This window comes from Ambystoma mexicanum, chromosome 6q (genome assembly GCF_040938575.1).
Source record: "Ambystoma mexicanum isolate Mex_15411 chromosome 6q, UKY_AmexF1_1, whole genome shotgun sequence".
NCBI classification, from domain to species: Eukaryota; Metazoa; Chordata; class Amphibia; order Caudata; family Ambystomatidae; genus Ambystoma; species Ambystoma mexicanum.
In genome coordinates, this window is record NC_090937.1 from 691,475,537 (window position 1) to 691,494,427 (window position 18,891).

Sequence of the window (18,891 nt, forward strand, 5' to 3'; positions counted from 1 at the left end):
GCGTGCTGTTTCCCGTTCCGGGACCATGTTTTTACTTCCGTTTCCGTATATTTACGGTCACCGTACTTTCCGATTGCCGCTCATTACGGTGACCGCTAAGATGGGTGGCGGAATTGCACCTAGGGCGCCGTACGACGGCGGTGAGGGGCGTTTTGGGGACATTTCCGCCATCGCGGACTTTGCACTTCCGCCATGGCGTAGTGCTCGTGCCCGATGGGTCGGAATTAGCCGCACTTTACTCCGTCGTGCAATGGCGGAAACGCTATTTACGCTATGGCGGTCAGGTCAGTCACTTTCCGCCAGGGTCGTAATGAGGGCCATCATGTTTACTGCCCTTTAAGTGCATAGCACTATATTTTACCAGCAGTGCCTGGGCTGCTTGTATGAGGGGGATTCAAGCATGCCATGGCATCTTATGTTGCTTCCTTTACCCAAAAGGGCAGAATGGGTGAAAAGACATGCGAGTATCACTGAGGCAAGTAGTATCTAGTTTTAGAGCGACTTTATAGTTGGAAGCACCCACCCACCCTCTGCTGTATCGATAGCAATGTGAGGTTCGGTAATAATCTGAAAACTCGTTGCAAGACGCAAATCTGGACAAGGATAGCTTTTTTCATGCTCCTCTTTTCATCTTTCCTACTCCAACTTTCATCTGCCTCCTCTTGAAGGTCCTCTTCTGGTACTGGGTCTAAAGGAAAGGTCTTTGCCTGTGAGCGTCTGCACTGTCGACTGAAGCCAGTGGCAACCTTCACATTCTTGAGTTTCTCCTCTTGGCCAGAAAGCCTTTTCATTCTCGACCCACGAGCAACGGCTCATTTTTGTTATTTTTGATTTTGAGCAGTGCTTTCCAATGAGTTCTGTGCTTATTAAAGGGCCAGAAATAGACGGATCGTAACATAACATTGGTGTCGACATTGCAAATTCTAACTGTGCAGGAGTCCTCCTCAAAGCCCTCACCTCCTGGCCTCACTGTATGACTGTTTCCATTTCTCCATTGTGCAACCACAACCCCCAGACGCCTGCTCTAGGCACAGGGATTGACTTTGCCCATGCTGTGTGGGGGACTCAGGGTATCCCCCATCCACTTTTACTCTTCCCTGCTCTGGATCTCTTTGACACCCCCGTAAGGAACCTTTCTGCATGTGTTCTGGTACCAAAGCTATGGCACTGCAGCGACATTTGGGGCCTCTTTGATCAAATGTTCCAGTGGGGTTAAATATATTTTTCTGGTTTATATTATCTTGCATTCTGGGACCAGGATCTGAAAATGAAAGCCACAATGATATTATGTTGCCTTAACATGTTGCTATAAGGATATACATGTTGTCCTGTGGCTTTACCATGCACTTTGTTTTGTAAGTAAACTTTAAGACAGTATTTTTGCTGGCCTTGAAATCCAAAACTTAAATATGTGTAACATGTAAAGCTTGAACGGTACGTGGTCAAATTTGCAGAGTGGGTAAAAATCCCTGCTTCACCGTTTAGCCAAAGTGTGTGAGCCTGGTCAAGGATTTAATCCCACTCTGACTTGACTGCAAAAATTGGAGTCATTATTTAAAATATTGTGAACTTAATCAAACTATTTGAAAAATGACAACCTTGCAATAGTGTACACTCATGCTCCTCTATTAGTGGACCCTAAGACCCTCAACTAGAATATCACTATTGGTGGACTGGCCCTCCCTCAGTCTTAGATCATTTGATTTGGCAAGCAAATATATAGTATAAGCAGCCAGCCAGTCCACTACACTAGAATCATTGGTACACTAACTGTGGCAGAGACAACATTAATATCTGTTGCTAGCAGTCACAGAAGTTGCTTGGGCCATGCAGAGTACTGCCCCACGGAGAATAAGGGAAACTCGTTGTTATGTCCTTGCATCCTATTTTATTGCATCTTTAATAGCACACCTGCTGCCATTTTCTCACCTTCTAGAGGCTTCGGTATCTGCAAGCTGTGGGGTAGGAAACTAATGAAGCAGCAGGGGACCAGGGCAAGATTGCTTTGTTGCAATGTTGATGTGTGCAGATCTACAGATCTGAAGAAGCGGCTCTATGCGGTGCAGGTTTTGAGCTGTCTCCAATAGTAGTTAATGTGCACTCCAAGTTACTACGGAGCTTGTGTGTGCAATTGGGAGTCTGTCGGAGTGGTGCTTAAGGAGTGTGGGGAGTTGTGTTGTATCTCTGGTGGTTCAGGTTGGTGTTTAGGGAAGTTTAATGCATATACGTGCATCCAGATGACTTTTATTCCGATTTGTAATATGCATTTTTTCAGTGCACAGGTTGTGTGCACCAATGTATTTTAAGTTAGGGTGGGAAGTAGTGATTTTGAAGCAGCTATTCTTACCATACCTTTGTCAAATCAATGGTATACGTGATTGCATTGACACCCCATGCAAGAGTGGGTATTTGAGGCTTTAAAAGTGCATTTTAAACCAACCAAGGGGCGGAATAGAGAAGCAGCTCCTAAGAGAGCCAAGGACCAAAGGACAGTGACTCACCAAAACAGCCAAGGAGCAGAGGGGCTACAACCAGAGGGACACCTAACTGCAGAGCTTTGCTTGTAGCGTACTTTTATTTCTGTCAATTTTTTAGTTTAAGCTATTAGGTGCTCATTATAAGCCAAAAGTATTGTACTCGAGTAAAGCTAGGAAGGTGAGGAGATGTCAGGAGGGACACGCCATTTGAGGGTGTGGTTTATTTACCAACCTTTTGACTGCCGATGACCATTTTGGTCCTCATGGCTCCTCCCTCCCTGCACGAACACCATCCCCCTGGGATGTCTTTGAGCTAGCTCTACCAAGCAATAACATCACAAACTGTAATACTGCGCAGCTTCCACTAGATGTCGGCCTATGCACAGCTTGTGATCTACAGCAGATTCAACAAGCCTCAGAAATATATATATCTTGCACTGGGTTCCTGCCTTAACAAACATTTACAAAAACAACAGTTGTGGCTTGTGTATAGGTATTAGATGGGCACATGCCAGGCACTCATATGCCTAGATAATCACATCATGTTCCAGCTGTTGCATCGAATGGTCAGGTATGACACTGCCTGGCAAATAACTATCACATGCCTACACAAAAGCCAAATCTGTTGTCTTTGCCAATGTTTGGATTCAATTGAAGGGAGTGAGACAGATGTTTAAAGGCAACTACAGAGTGTATTTGGTTTAAGGTACGGGTAATGAATGCTATGCTCACTCAATTACTGTTACTTCTAAATAAAAGTATTTGTTAAGAGAAAGGATACACTAATGTACAGTCACCTGTAATAAATGGATTACCTTTGTGTTCTTTTCATTTAGGCAAGTTAAACATTTACTTACTGACAATGTATAGAACCCTACACAGTTCTAATTTTATTACCAATCAAAAAGGTTTTAAATATATTTGTAATTAGGTTGCAATTGTGTGTTTTAGATAACGCTAACAGACATGTTCTAAAGTGATGTGTGTCCAAGAGTATATTGCTTTATCTGCATGCACAGTTGCATCAAAGATTTCTATTTATGAATACATTGGGCCTCATTACAAATCGCCCGGTATGGAAACAACGGTGGCGGTAAACCCGCCGCCACTATTGTTTCCATGCCGGGCGATCACAACTCCTGCAGGCGGGAGGTGATGTTCCCACCAGGTCTGACCTGGCGGGTTTAACACCGCCTGCCTGCATGCGGACGAGGAAACACCGGCAGCCTTACGAGATGCTGCCGGTGTTTCCATGATCCCCATTCCCATTGAGTCCCATAGGACTCAATGGGAATGGGGATTAACACCATTCCGCCTCTGTGATTCCCGGGAAACCGGGGTTGTAATGCCCCGGTAATTCCGGGAATCACAGAGGCGGAATGGTAATACGAGTCCGGCGGTAACCAGGCGGTTTTACCGCTGCAGTTACCGCCGGACTCGTAATGAGGCCCATTGTTTTGATATGTCTGTCATGGATGAATCTAGTGCAATGAGTTTATTATTCCAGGCAATGTCACAAAAAGATCCACTGAACATTGCAAACCAAAGGTCAAGCCCCGCCCTGCCCCTCCCCCAGCCCCTCATCCCTCCGCTCCATCTGTCCGCCCATCCCAATCCCTCCTTTTTGGATGCAGCCACTAGTTCCTTTTTTCCACTTTCACCACCGAGTACACAGGGCATGCATGTGGTCTCAAAGTTTGGTCCTCAAGCACACAGCCACACTGGGCCTCATTACGACCCAGGCGGCCACGGAATGAACGGGCCGGTAAGGGTCCGGCCCCGTTCATTCCGGGCCGCCCTATTACGAGGTCTGCAGTGGGACCCACTAAGGAACACCTGGTCACAACAGGCGTCCTTAGCGGGGCCCACTAGCAGACAAGGATGCTAACAACGGGCCCGTCATTAACAGGCCGGTTGTTAGCATCCTCCCCATTCCCATTGAGCCCTATGGGGGCCTCCAAGGTCGGAATGGCCCGGTAAGTCCCCTTTTGCGGGACCCGGACCTGGAACCCGGTTTGGAGGTAGCCATGCCGCTTTTAGAGGCATGGCTACCTCCATTCTCGTAATGAGGCCCACTCGGTTTTAAGGATAACGTATGACTTTTCAAATCACTCCCATTAAGATTCACTGTATTTTACGTGAATACCATTAAAACAAGGAGAGGCGTTGGATCACTAGTTTTGGGAAATTCGTGAGCAGCAGTGATTTAAGTACTCACAGTCGCAGAGAAATTGTGAAACCTGGGGATTGGTCAAACACCAATTTAAAGTGATTAACATGTTTTTTTTTATCCAAGAATATCAGTAGAGTCCAAGTAGTCGCAAAGGTAAACAAAACGCAGTATCAACATTCTTTACACAATAGGCACGAGAAAAACTAAGACACTGCTGAATGTTTTTAAAACTAGACTTTTTTTGAGTTGTGTGTGCATGGCTTACCTTATCTTTTATTGTAGTGCCTGAATACAAAATGGCATCCGAAGTCTGAAAGGAAAAAAAAAAGAAAACAGCTAAAGCTGAGGGACTATAAACATAATGAAAAGTTACAAAAAGTGATTTGGCATTTCACAATCAGTTAAAATCAATGAAAGGGTATTGTTTTAATTTAATTAGGTAGTGAGCTGATCGCATGAGTGTGCGATCGAACACAATGTGCAAAGTATTCCAAGTACTATAGATGGGCATTCAACTGTACACATGGCATGTTGAAAAGAGAAGGTTTCTCAAAATGTTTACAGCAGTATAGGGCAATACGGATCCAGGGGAAAGAGCCTTGAAAGGACAAGGCCAGCAGCTGAACAGCGAGTCTAGCGGGTAGCTACACACCAGGGTGCGTTGTTGGAGCACAAAAAAAGGAGAGCAGGGTCGTTCATTCTTGCATCCTAAACCATTCGGTTTGTATTACACTTTTTGCGCATTCTGGGGCTGGGGGAGAGAGTTGTGAACGGCCGCCGTGGAGCCTCACCTCCCCATCACCCCTCGTGACCGGAAGGCACTCTAGGGCAAGAGGATACCAGCACACCGCAGCACGGCTGCCGTGCTTTTATTGGGACATTATCTGGGCTGCCATTCTTCTTACACTTAACGATGCACGGCCTACACTTGTTAACAAGGCTCCTTCTCTTTTCATGGGACAATGCCATCATTTCTTCCCCGGGGCGCAAATATGCTTTATGTTTTAGGTGTTTATAGAGTCCGGCAGGCAAACATAATCGCGCTTAAGTGTATAACTAACAAAGATTACAAACAAGTGGTATACAGAAATGTCTGGACTTTTTCCTGAAACACTGATGGTCTGATCGACTTATAAGGACCAGAGGGAGTTTGTTCCAGTCTGGACTCGCGGGTCTCAAAAGGAGCACGTTCTTGGGGCACTAGCTTGCACATACCATTTAAATCTTAGCAAGAAGTGAATGCGCTGTCCCCAGGAAAGATTTAGGCATTGCATAGAAGAACTTGAATAAACATCTGCTAAGGGTAGGGGATGAAGAGTAACCAGAGGCATACTTTTAGAGGTGCTACAATGCATTTAGGGAATTACTTTTTCCACTGCAGATTGAACCATCTACAATCAGTTGAGTCTCTGTTTCGGAAGCCCTGTATAGACTCCATTCACATAATCAAGTTGGCAAATGACGAAGGTCAATGTGAGGGGGTCCCCAGTGAAATGCTAACCTTTAATAGACATCTTAGTGTCCTCAGGTGTGGAACCAGCAGCATTGAACTTCCTCGGCAATGTGTGGTAATATGAGCATCTTGATGTCAAAAGAACACAAGTTCCTTATAGTTTCAATAGGTGTGTATATTGTCCATAGGTCCAAAAGCCAAAAATCTTGGGTCCAAAGATGTTGGTTGCGGTCTAAGATCAGAGTCTCTGTCTCAGTAGGGCCCAGTTGAAGCTGGTTGATGGTCACCCAGCTGAGTAAATGCGAAAGGGATTGTCTCAAATTGTCATAACGAGTTCTATGATTTCTCTGTAGCCTAAGCAAGAGTTAGGCATCATCTAGATAAGTTTAAAAAAATCATACCTTGGGGAGCGAATGATTCGAACCAAGCGAGAGTGTAGGGAGGAGATGTACAGGAAAAAGAAGTGCACACCAGGCAGATTCCTGGGGCACTCCACAGGCGAGAGTGGATGCAGGAGAGCTGAAGGGTGCCAATGAAACAGACAGGACATGATCAGACAGAAATTCCTTACCCTATTGCAGTGCCAACTCCACGACTGCATCCAAAAATACTTTAGCCTCATCAAGGAAGAGTGACAGTGTCAAAGGCTGCTAAGAGATCCAACGTGATTAGGGAGGCAGCACCCCTTGATTGCATATGTATCCCCATATGACGTTTCCAGAAGCAGTCCCCATTTTTCAAAAGAGGAGTGACCGCAGCTTGTTTTATGGCTAGAGGTACTGTTATGTCCTGTTTGCTTATGCTGCTAAATACACTACATGGGATATGGAATATTCATGAATGATATGTGCCGGTGAGCAATGAGAATGTGGGAATGCTGTGTGGGTACTTTGAATCTTGAGTGTCAGTTGAGGGTCTCAGTTTAGTGAGTCAGGTGGCCGGCAGGTGAGCCTTGTCATAAATATACTTAAAGGCTTAACCATGGACTGCTTCTGAAACTTAAAGGAATAAACACTTTGAAACTCGGAACACTGCCTCGACTTCATGTATGTACCTGCCTCCTAAGATTATGACACTGGTGACGAGCTGTCAAACATGCACCCCACTGAAGGACACTGGTATACAGTCCTGCCGAATAAAGAAGAGTATGGGAATAAAGAAGAGGATGGGACCCCCAGCGACATCCACTGGAGCCCAAATGCCCAGCTTCCACAAGATAAGCTGTGCTCAGTGAGAATTTCAGCTACAGTTGGACATTTCAGTATTCACTTGCATTGCAGCTCCTCTAGTGAATGCCCATCATTTAAGCACAGGGGAGCCACTTGCATTGCAACTCCTTCTAGTGAATGCCCATCATTTAAGCACAGGGGAGCCACTTGCATTGCAACTCCTTCTAGTGAATGCCCATCATTTAAGCACAGGGAGCCACTTGCATTGCAGCTCCTCTAGTGAATGCCCATCATTTAAGCACAGGGGAGCCACTTGCATTGCAACTCCTTCTAGTGAATGCCCATCATTTAAGCACAGGGGAGCCAAAATGTCGACTAAGGAGCTTTTTCTCGATCACACAAGTTACTTCATTCAGTATCAGCAGAGCTCGCAGAGGAAACACTGTATACGCCAGATGGTCCCTTTCTCTAACATCCGCTGTCCACCATCCACTGACCCAATTTCAGATGTCAACATGGTGGAGCTCCAGCTATGAATAAAATGCCCATGACATATTCGCTGCTGGCTCCCATAAAAGTGAGAACGGCAAATAGTTCCCAGCTGCGCATTGCTCGCTGTAAACACATTAAATCAAAAGCCTTCTCGAAGAAAGCCTTCAGAGCTCAGGAACACAGAGGACAGTTTCCAGATGAAATTGTTAAATACTTTTAAGCTAGCAGAAGGTTAATCATTTTGATTTGGGAAAGCTTTGTTCGTGTACTAGCACGTAATGTACTCTGAGTCATGGCTCTCCTCAGATAAGTAAATAACAGCAGCTCCATTCTGAATAACATGTCCATCATCACCTTGGCAGCGGCCTCCCAGCCATAACGCACTCATTAACTCATGACTCTCTTTCAAATGTGTAATCTGCTTAAAACCATCAATGGAATCATATGTCAGCATCAGAGACCATCAAACAAAGACCCAAATGGTGAGGAGACCAGGCACAATCAAGGAGGTAAACGGATGTGCTCCAACCAGTAAAATCGATACCAGTAGAATGCGGAGATGCATGGCAAATATGGAATTGCCTGCGCAGGCACAACAACCCCACCAGTTGTCCATGTGAATCCTTTGTTTGAACGCACACAGAACATACCAGCACATACCAGAAAACATCTGCAGACCATCAAATCAGTCAATCATCTTGAGAGAGCATTAGCCTGAAACATATTTGGGATCAGGAACATAAGTTGTCAAAAAATTATAATGGAATAACATTTTTTTTAAAACACATCCGATCTGCTAAATAATTTGACACTGAGCCTGTAAGAAGACCAGAAAGATTGCCATAGTCTGTTTTGTGGCTATTAACGCATGGAAAACAATCCCCAAAATAGCAAATACCTGCAGTCAGAAGTAGCCTCGCCTCCGACCAATAACTTCTGCTCTGTCACAAAACAATTTCTTTGACAAAATGTCACGGTACGGGAAAGATAAAAGAGGTTACTCTACCATATCATCATACCGCACCTGCCACTCCTTGGGTCAAGCTGTTGATCCAAAGCAGCAGTCCCTACGATAAATTGTTTAGAAGTTCAGGATGGCAAAATACAGGGCCAGGTGTAAAGACTTCAGTAAAAGCTTGAAAAGCATTCTCATGGAGGTAAACCCAAATAGTCACTAATAATGTTGTCCTCCTCAAAACAGCAGGTAATCTCAGAGTCATAGTTTCATCAATTCTGAACAAACAGGCTGTAACAGTTTGAACACACTGGGCCTCATTACGAGGTATGCCGGTAAGGGAAAAATGATGCCAGTATGTAAATACGTTCCATAGCATTCTGACCCACAAACCCGGTATTAACGGCACCGTTATTTACTGTGCCGCAAATAGCGGCATAGGCGCGTACACGCGCCTCTTCAGGCAGGAAATACCGGCATGCCGGTAATAGGTGCCAATCACAACCAAGGCAAACATGCAAATACCGGCATCGCGAACCCGGTAATAACGGGCTGCATGATGCCGGCAAAACAGGCATTGCGGACCACCCGCAAACAGCAACCAAGATACAAGGCAGCTGCCACAGGTGCACACAATCCCCACAGGTGGAGTCAAAGGAGGCTGTGCCAGTATGAACTGAGCACACCCACACACCACAACCCCCCCCACAGGTGTAGGCAATGTAGAGTCGCCCAGTACAAAAGGAGCACACCTACACACCACACCCCTTCCTACACCAAAATGCTACCACTAGCATTTGCAATCATGGCGCAGGAGGACATGCCTATACTGCTACAACTACAGCAACAACAGCAACAACAACAACTATAGCAGCAAGAACAGGCAGCACAGAGGAGACGCAGGAGGAGAAGGAGGGTGAGACAGGCCCAGCAATTACCACCAGTGCAGGCATCAGTGCCTCGTAGGCAGCCACCAATCCCTCGCACCAGACCCAGCCCATTCAACCTAACCCCTGAGCAGATCCACACCCTGTACCGGTTGGACCGTGACACCATCACCACCATAGTGGACATGATACAGAACGACATTGCCAGCCACATACAAATATGCACTGCCATCCCCCCACTACTAAAGGTGGTGTCTGTGCTACACTTCCTGGCCACTGGCACCTACCAACACACAGTGGGCCAGCTGCATGGCATTTCACAACCACTATTCTCACGCATGCTGAACCAAGTGCTGGATGCCCTCCTGAAGCACGCAAGCACCCATATATCCCTACCACGGACTGCCCAGGAAACCAAAGTAGGCTTCCATGCACTGGCAGGCATGCCCAATTGTGTTGGTGCCATTGACTGCACCCATGTGGAATTGGTAGTCCCCCATGCCATAGAGGCGGTGTACCGCAATCGCAAGCAATGCCACTCCATCAATGTGCAAATGGTATGTGTGACTCCAGCAAGATCATCACCCATTGCTGCGCCCGATTTCCTGGATCCACACATGATGCCATGGTACTGCGCAACTCCAAGCTACCCCGTCACATGGAGCGACATGCCGGACCACGTGCCTGGCTGCTTGGTGAGTTGCACAACCGTCCCATGGCAGTGCTTTGGGGTACTGATGTGTGGGGATGCATAAGGGGGGGGGAACACTGCACCTGGGTGGGAATAGCCGGTGATTGGTGAATGCATGCAGAGCCAAAGACTCCTGACCTGAACCAGTCAAACGGTACATGACTCTTCACTGGGCCACATATCACAAATAATGCATATCGATGAGAACAAGTAAGAGGCACAACCAGGCCACCATGGTGATGGTGAGCAATGCATGAATGAACAGGATGGCAAGTGTGGCAATGAGGGCAGTGTGACCATGCATAGTAAATAATGAACAGCATGAATTGGAGTCAAAACATTGTTGCACTACCACAGCATATCTGCCTCAGCATGCATGATTACACCCTGCATCATCTATTGAACGCCATCCAGACTACCAGACCTCATGACAGTATAGATTGCACCTAGATAAGATTTTTTCATGCTTACAGGGACATGTGCATGGCCACACCAAATAGCTGCCGCCATGACTGTGCTCCCTGAATGTGGCAGTTCAGAGTGAAACAGACCTATTTGAATCTGCTTGCAGGTGATGGAGGATATCCCTTCAGGCCGTGGCTACTCACCCCTGTGCGTAACCCGCAGAACAGCCATGAGGAGGAGTACAATCGTGTGCACACCCGTACCCGTGTTGTGATTGAGCAGACCTTTGGCCTGTTGAAGAGGCGGTTCCGCTGCCTCAGCAGGTCTGGTGGGGCACTCCTATATAGGCCTGAGAAGGTGGCAAAGATCACCATGGCCTGTGTCATGCTGCACAACATGTGCGTCCGGAGAAATGTACCACTGCCACCTGACATTGACATGCATGGACCGGGTGAGGATGATGAGGATGGAGATGGAGGTGAAGTAGCCCCCCTGCCAGTACGTGATGCACGGGATGGCCATGCTGTACGCCAAGCACTAATTCACGAATACTTCTGAAACACAGGGACTATGAAAGACTTGTGTCAGTCAGACACTGCGCCAATGTGGACATGCACACAGGGAATGTTGGGAGTTGGGCACTGAACACCGTACCACATTAAATGAATGCACACAAAAATAACAATGTCCAGCCATGGATTTTTCTTATCACAATGTGTGCATTATTTACAACAGCAAAAATGTGCCCACTCCCCCCTCCCAGACTCCCCCAACAAACTCCCTGACCCCCTCCAACAAACTCCCTTACCCCCCAACAAACACCAACACCCCCAATAGACTGCACAAGATGCACCCCTTCACCCCCAACCTTGTGTCCCACTACCATTGTCCCCCCACACTACTTCCGGGACTTCTTCCTGTCCAGAGGCGGCATTTCAGTGTGCCTTGCACTCCTATGTGTGTGGCGCACTGGGCTGGTGTGGACAGATGAAGCTGGTGTGGAGGTAGTAGGTGATTCGCTAGCAGGTTCCACACCTCCTGCAAGCTGTGGCTGCTGCATATGAAGCAGCATTGAGGTCAGCACCTGTGTCACCGCCCCCAGGCAGTCCCTCATTAGCCGAGCCGATGCATTGACAGCGGCTGTGTTTGCTTCGATGGCCGTTGTGGTCCCTGCAATTGCTGTGGCAATACCCCGCCTGGTTTCCTCCCCGTCTGCTATGTACTGGCGGAGTAGGTCCAACATGGCTCCTGTTGGGCCTCCACCATCGACAATCGTGTCTCCAGGGTTTTGGAGGGGGCTGGAGTGGTGGGTTGTGCAGTCACGTGGATGGCATTTTCGGGACTGGACTCCTCAGAGGTGGGTAGGTCACAGTCACGGAGTCAGGGATCAACTTCACTGCAGGTGGGTGACTGCAGGTGTTGGGGCGAGGGGGTGGGTACGGGGCTCGGGGTGCCGGGCATGTCACCTCGGTGTCTCCCTCAGGCTCCACACTGGCATCAAGTTCTTCCCCAATGGAGGCGGGTGCTTCCAGGGACTCCCCATGGACAGGTGTGGGTGTGGCCTGCTTGTCTCCAGCGGAGGTGGTGGTGGTGGTGGTTGCCCTCTTCTTACAGTGTGAGGTGGATGCCCTAGCAGTTGTCTCCTGGGTTGCTTCTTCCTCATCAGTGCCTGGGGGGGGTAGAAGAGATGCAGGGCATCAGTGATGGTGTGACATGGCAGTGGCGGTGCTGTTCATTATTCATTTGATCATGCTTTCATGTCTTACAGGTGTGTCACGCAGGGTATTCAGAGATGGCATGTAAACATTCACTGCATGGCAGGTGGCATGCCATTAATTTTGGGTTTGTGTGAAGTATCACATGGGCAAGCTCCAGGTGTGTTGGCTGTGTGTTGGTTAAGGGATGGGCACTCAGCATGCATTTCAGTGTGGCAGCGTTTGGCCCGCCATCTGTATTTGGGTATGGTCATGTGGGTGTTGGGACATGCATTGCCTTGCCTAGACTCTCTACCACTTCACTTGTGCTACTTCATGGTCTCCCCTACAGGGATCTGCAGGGTCACTCACCTCCTTCCGCGGTTGATGCAGCACCCGTCTCCATCTCGCATAATCCCTCGATGGACTCAGGACTGATGAATCTGCTGGCCGTCTCCTCCCAGGGCATCAATTTGTCAGGGGGTGGGCATCCCCACCTGTGGCCATGGCCTCCCTCCGATTGGTGGGCATGATATTGCGTACCCTCAACCGGAGGTCATCCCTCCGCTTCCTGCAGTCCCTCACACTGCGCGGGGTGGGACCTACGGCTGATACCCTGCGGGCTACCTCCTGCCAGATTTGCCTCTTTTGTTGCTGCACCTCCCGCTTCTTGTCGTGGGATTGTATTGCGTCTGCATGTGTAGCTAGAGTGTCTGCTAATATGGTGAGCTCTGCGTCTGAGTAACGCTGTTTACGCAGCCGGAAGTAGTCTTCCTGGTAGCCTTTGACATCTTCTATGGATTTCCACTGTGCTCTCCGAGTATCGGCGAGTATCGGCTGGTGGTTATGGAGGATGGCAATGGATTGTGTTTTTAAAGATGGCCGCCGGCCCATTTCCCGTTCCTGCGCGATGACGTAATTTCCGGGTCCGTTTTTTGACGAACACGGTATTACCATGCCGGTATTTAAGGGTTGGTATGAGGCGGTACTGCTATGGGTGGGTCCCGCGATGCCGGTATAGGGGAGTTGGAGGCCCTTTAGCGGCATGGCGGTATTGCCACTACCGGCATGGGGGGATGTGCGTGCTCGCGCACTTGTAATCACCCGCTATTAGCGGGTTCATACGAGCACGGACCCGCTCATTGCGGCATGCCGGTAATGAACCCAGTTTTACCGGGCAACTCGTAATGAGGCCCACTGACTTTTCTTAACTGAAAATTCAGGCGGCCACTACAAAACCTCAACCACCTTCCTTGAATCCATGGACAATGCAACAGAGGGAATAATGAACCACAAAAGCTGGACAGTCCCCCATTCAAGTTAATCTTTTGCTGTTTTCGCCAACAACGGATCACTACTATGCAATCTTCATAAAACTACAAACCTATTCCTGCACAATTTCAGTGTTGCAGCAAAAAGGAATAATAAATAATTCACAATATTTATTATCTCATCAGACAATTGCTTCCGGTAATCCATTAATATTGAACCAATCCATCTTAAAAAAGGGGCAGTGCAATTCATTATGAAAAGCATCCCACAAAAATTCATACTTGCCAAAAGATCACCAATGCAAGAAATCCAGATCAATCTGTCTATTCCAGGTCAGTATTGTGGGATGTATTATGCCCAAGAAGGAGGAAACTGCATTTAGCCACGTTGGGCCAAAAAAAATGCACGGTACTGAAAACATACCGTGATGAATCCCAAACTGAAAAGTCAGTATTTCATTCACATCTGCCACATACCATAATGCTGTATCAAACAAAGAGAAATCCACTTACTGATTGGGCCTTGCATGTGATTGACAAAAGGCAAAAACATAAAGGTTTATTCTACATGGAAAGCATGGTATTTGCAAACACAGAAACTGCGATCATGGAAGTGGGTGCATTTTGCAGCTTAATTAATAAACACAGAGTCAAAATGTCCTTTGCCAAAACAATGTGAACATATCCTGATGGAAAAATGAACCTGGACGGCAAGACGCAACTATATTAAAAATATTCAAAGGCCTCATGTGTCACAGGCATTGGAACAGTCACCAACATCAGTTCTGTTTCAGGAGAAATGAAACCTAAGTGGCGGTTTTCAGAGAAATTACTGCAGTTTCTATTCAGGACACTCGGGCAGTGACGAAGAAGGAATTTTATTGGAGCCTGTTCTCTGCAATAAGCAGCAAGATGACCATTAGCCCTGAGAGAAGCAAGGCTGATGGGTTAGTTGCAGGCCCAAGTCCACAATGGAGCAGCAGAGACTGGAGCAGATGCTCCAAGGAGAAATGAAACCTAACTGTGAAATGAAAGTCAGGATCTGCATATATGTTTGAAGATTCCCATTAGTTTAAATGAACAGTCATAGTTTGTTCATTTTCTCAAGAATCATAAGTCGCACCATAATTGTTCAAATATCACTAAAAAGCTGCTGAACAGGCCTATTTATTGAAGTCACCCTTATCACAATTCGACCTCGGAGACAAGAGTTGCAACCTAAAATGGGGTTTTAACTCCCCAGAAAATTTAGCAAAGCACTGATTCAGGGATGTGATAACTTAATAAATTAGATATCTGGGTAGAAAATTTCACGTTCATATGCATTATAATTTTTGGATAAATACAGAAAAAAAAACTTTCAAACCCACAACATCCTGCGGAGACAGGACATGTCTCAAAAGAACCAGCAGGATGAGTAGAATTCAGATATATATATATATAGTTAGGGTTATTTATAAGATCCAAACTTTTGGCATATAGTGACTTTTCAGGTGAAAAATTGTAAAATGAAAACTCCAGTGGGTGCATTCATCCCTCCCATCATTTCAACTACATACCTCCAGGAGCCTATCCAGAGAGGTGCTGGGCCTTGGGGTTGGAGAGGACTGTAGGGGTCCAATTAAAATTCAAGGCTAATAAGATAGAACCTACTAATTTACATTTTGTTGAGGTGCTGTTTTGAGATTAAAAAGGGAATGCACAAGCCAGAGAAGGGAGAGCTACCTAAATATCATCTGGGTGCAACTATTGAACACATTCTGCAGACCTAACATTGCCTGGGAGACAGAAATTGGGAAAGGCTAAAATGGCTGGGATGTTTGCAAGAAGAACCTATTGAGAGGCAGATGAAAACGTCATCAATATCTTCTGCCCCTCCCTCAGCTCAATAGTGTACAGGTGAGAAGCGTTACTAAGACAACCGTAACGCCCTTATCCCTGGCAGATACAGCAGATGTACACAATCTTAGTTGAAGATGGCTTGAGTAGCCAAACTAACATTATGACAATACATATGCACGCATTAGACACAAAGCAAATGTGCACTCCACATGAAGAACGCAAACAGGTAACATATGCACTTATACATGAAGAATATTAACATAGCATCCATGAGACATGAGGAACATTAACATAAGCAATGTATAAGCGGACTGCAACATGAACGACACGCAAATATAGCTCACCAACATAAAAACACAACAGTAATGGGAAGCCATCTTTTCCAAAATAGAAGCCACAACATTCTTCTAAGTAAACAAAAGGCCTCAAGGGTTCACAAGAATTCGAAATTATGAAATAACAAACTACAGATCTGTGCAGAGCTCAGACAGTAGCTAGCAACCCAAGCCAAGCTTACCATGAATACAAGAGGATAGGAACGGTGAAGAGAACAGGTGCAGGACAACTATAAGCTAAATGAGTCCATGAAGAATAACTTAAGTGTCCCCAGTGGCAAGAAAACTCTTGCATCACTATTAGCTGAATTCCCAATAAATTAAGAGTGAAATCATTCCAGACACGGTCCCATCACACGTGACCCATAATTGAAGAACACGGTCTATATGTTAGCAAAGAACACAGATAAGACACCTGCTTTACTCCTCACACGTATCCCCAGACATAAGACGCCAGACACGGCTGAATACAAAGATCAGCCTGGCTCATGGCCTAGAAATGAGGGATATTATCTTCTTTAATTGAAAGGAAAGCAGTTTGTGGACCTCTCTTCCTACTCCTGTCTGGCACATGCCTTGACGACCTGTCAGTTTGTCCAAGGTTGTTTAGTAAGAAGCCAACCAATACAAATCGCCAATGTTATGTCGCCCATGAAGCAAGGTGTCAGCCAATTACATATTGTAGATTTCATGTCTTTTTACCTTCACCAATTTAGAGGTGATCTCAGGAGGAGCCATCAGACAAGCATTACCCAATTAGAAATGTAACCCCTGTGGAATGCATATGTAGTGACGAGTATTATTCCAATCCCTGTACCGTGTAGGTTTCGCTAATTTAGATTACAGTATGGTGTCCATTATGACAAATGTTGAATATATAAACCATTATTTTTGATGAACAAGTTACTCTCTTACCTGGTAACGTTCTTTCGATGGGATGGTCCGACGACGTATTCCATATCTATGACAGTAATCACCACAGCTGTGCTGCTTCAGAAAATCTTTTTTGGCGTCTGCGTCCTGCGTCAATGACGTCGATACGCCGTCTTCGAGACCTCCTCCGACAGCCGACGTCACTGGATGTTATAAGTAGGACGCACGACGCCTGTAGCCTCAGTTGTAGTTTTTTCCAAGAACGTGTGGCACCAAACTACAGCCAGTATGACCACAGAAAGCCTTGCGGAAACGTAAGCTGCAATCGCATAAGAAATTCTGTAGCGGGGAAGGCAGGGAGCAATATGGAATATGTCGTCGTACCATCCCATCGAAAGAATGTTACCAGTTAAGAGAGTAACTTGTTCTTCGAGGGGATTGGGTCCTCTGACGTATTCCATATCTATGACAAACTCCCAAAGCAGTATCAACGTAAGGAGGTGGGATAAGAATTTAGAACATAGAAATTTAGAATGCCCAATGAGATTGCAGAGTAAAGGACCGCCTTGCCAAAGGCCAGCTCCTTCCCACGGATAGAATTGAGGGAGTAGTGACATACAAAAGTATGGACCGAAGCCCAGGTGGCTGCATCACAGATGATACGAATAGGAACACCCCTCTGCAGGGCAGTAGAGGCAGCCACACCCCTGGTCGAATGGGCCCGCAAGCCTACCGGAGGGTCCTTACCTGCCAAGCGGTAACATTCAGAAATTGTCAAGATAATCCATCGAGACAAAGTATGCTTAGTAACAGCTTGTCCCAAACGCCTTGCAGCGTAACCAATAAAGAGTTGATCGTCCACTCTGACCTGGGACATGCATGAAATATAAAAGCTTAAAGCTCCTAGGATCCAGCCTAGGGAGCCTCTCCTCTTCCTTACCAGGATGCGAAGGAGGATAAAATGCCAGAAGAATAACCTTCTGGCCTAAATTAAATTCCGACACCACCTTCGGAAGAAAGGAAGGACGAACTCTAAGGACTACCCTGTCCTTATGAAACACAGTGAAGGGTGGCTTAACTGAAAGTGCCTGTAACTGACTCTGCGAGCGGAAGTGACCGCAACTAAAAATACAGTTTTAAGAGTTAACAGTCTCAAAAGGCAAGAATCTAAAGGCTCAAACGGAGCACCCATTAGAAACTTGAGAACAAGGTTCAAATCCCAACCGGGCACCTGGAAAGGTGACAGAGGGAACACATCAGTGAGTCCTTTTAGAAACTGCAAAATTGAAGGAATTTTAAAATAAGAACACTCTTCAGACGAGCGCTTAAATATGGACAGCGCCGCCAGGTAACCTTTAACGGTTGTAACGCTCACCTGATTCCCGTAGAGGCGCCGGTCTTGACTGGGCGTATACCGTATCTTCAAAGGTGATGTGTAACACACGGCTGGCTCTTTGGGCTGGACCTCTGTGCACTGTATGTCTGACTCGTAGGGTAAGATGTCTTAGGTAAGTGAACGCCGTGCTCTCCATCTGCCTCGGGGCAGGGTGCTGTAACCAGTTTCTTCACTGGATAAGGGGAGCAGGCCTCTTGACTTCAGAGGACTGCCGTCCGTCGTTTACTGCACGAACGGTAAGTTTCGAGTAATTCTAATGTCTTTAAAGTCTTTAGTAATGATGTTTCTTGTTTTGCAGGGTTCCGGCGATGGCGGATGACGGGCTGAAGTGAGTTGAAGATGGAGCCTGTGTGATGAATAGAAGCGCCTGGAAGCACGTAAGTAAGCGCTTGTTGCCTGCTTCACGATGCGCTCTAACTGTCTTTTTATTTTGCAGGTACAAGTTCGGAGCGGCTGCAGGGTGCCGGAATACCCACTGGGTTAGATGTGGAAAGGAGTAATGGCACGTGAGTATTAAAGTTCCCCAATGTCTTTAAACGCACCTTGTTTTGTCTTTCAGATGCGGGATGCAGCGCCGAAGGCCTCCGGAGCGTGTGAAGAGTTGGTAAGCTTTTGTCTTTCAGATGCCGGAATGCAGTGTGAAGACCTCCGGAGCGCACGAAGAGTAGGTAAGCCTTTGTCTTTCAGATGCCGGAATGCAGCGCGAGGTGTTGGTGACAGCCGATGGACCAGGTAAGTGAAGAGCTGTCACTGAAGACCGTAATGCTAACCTGTTCTT

The 18,891-nt window shown here is 46.7% G+C and overlaps 1 protein-coding gene across 9 annotated transcripts in view; it reads right to left on the reverse strand.

Moving 5' to 3' along the window:
• Window positions 1-18,891, reverse strand: part of IL15 (interleukin 15) — a 1,104,687-nt gene that overhangs the window by 392,455 nt on the left and 693,341 nt on the right. For all 9 annotated transcript variants that reach the window (XM_069631186.1, XM_069631185.1, XM_069631191.1 and 6 more), the window contains one exon: window positions 4,916-4,960. In XM_069631186.1, coding sequence (XP_069487287.1) covers window positions 4,916-4,960 — 45 coding nt within the window. The remainder of the gene's footprint in view (window positions 1-4,915; window positions 4,961-18,891) is intronic.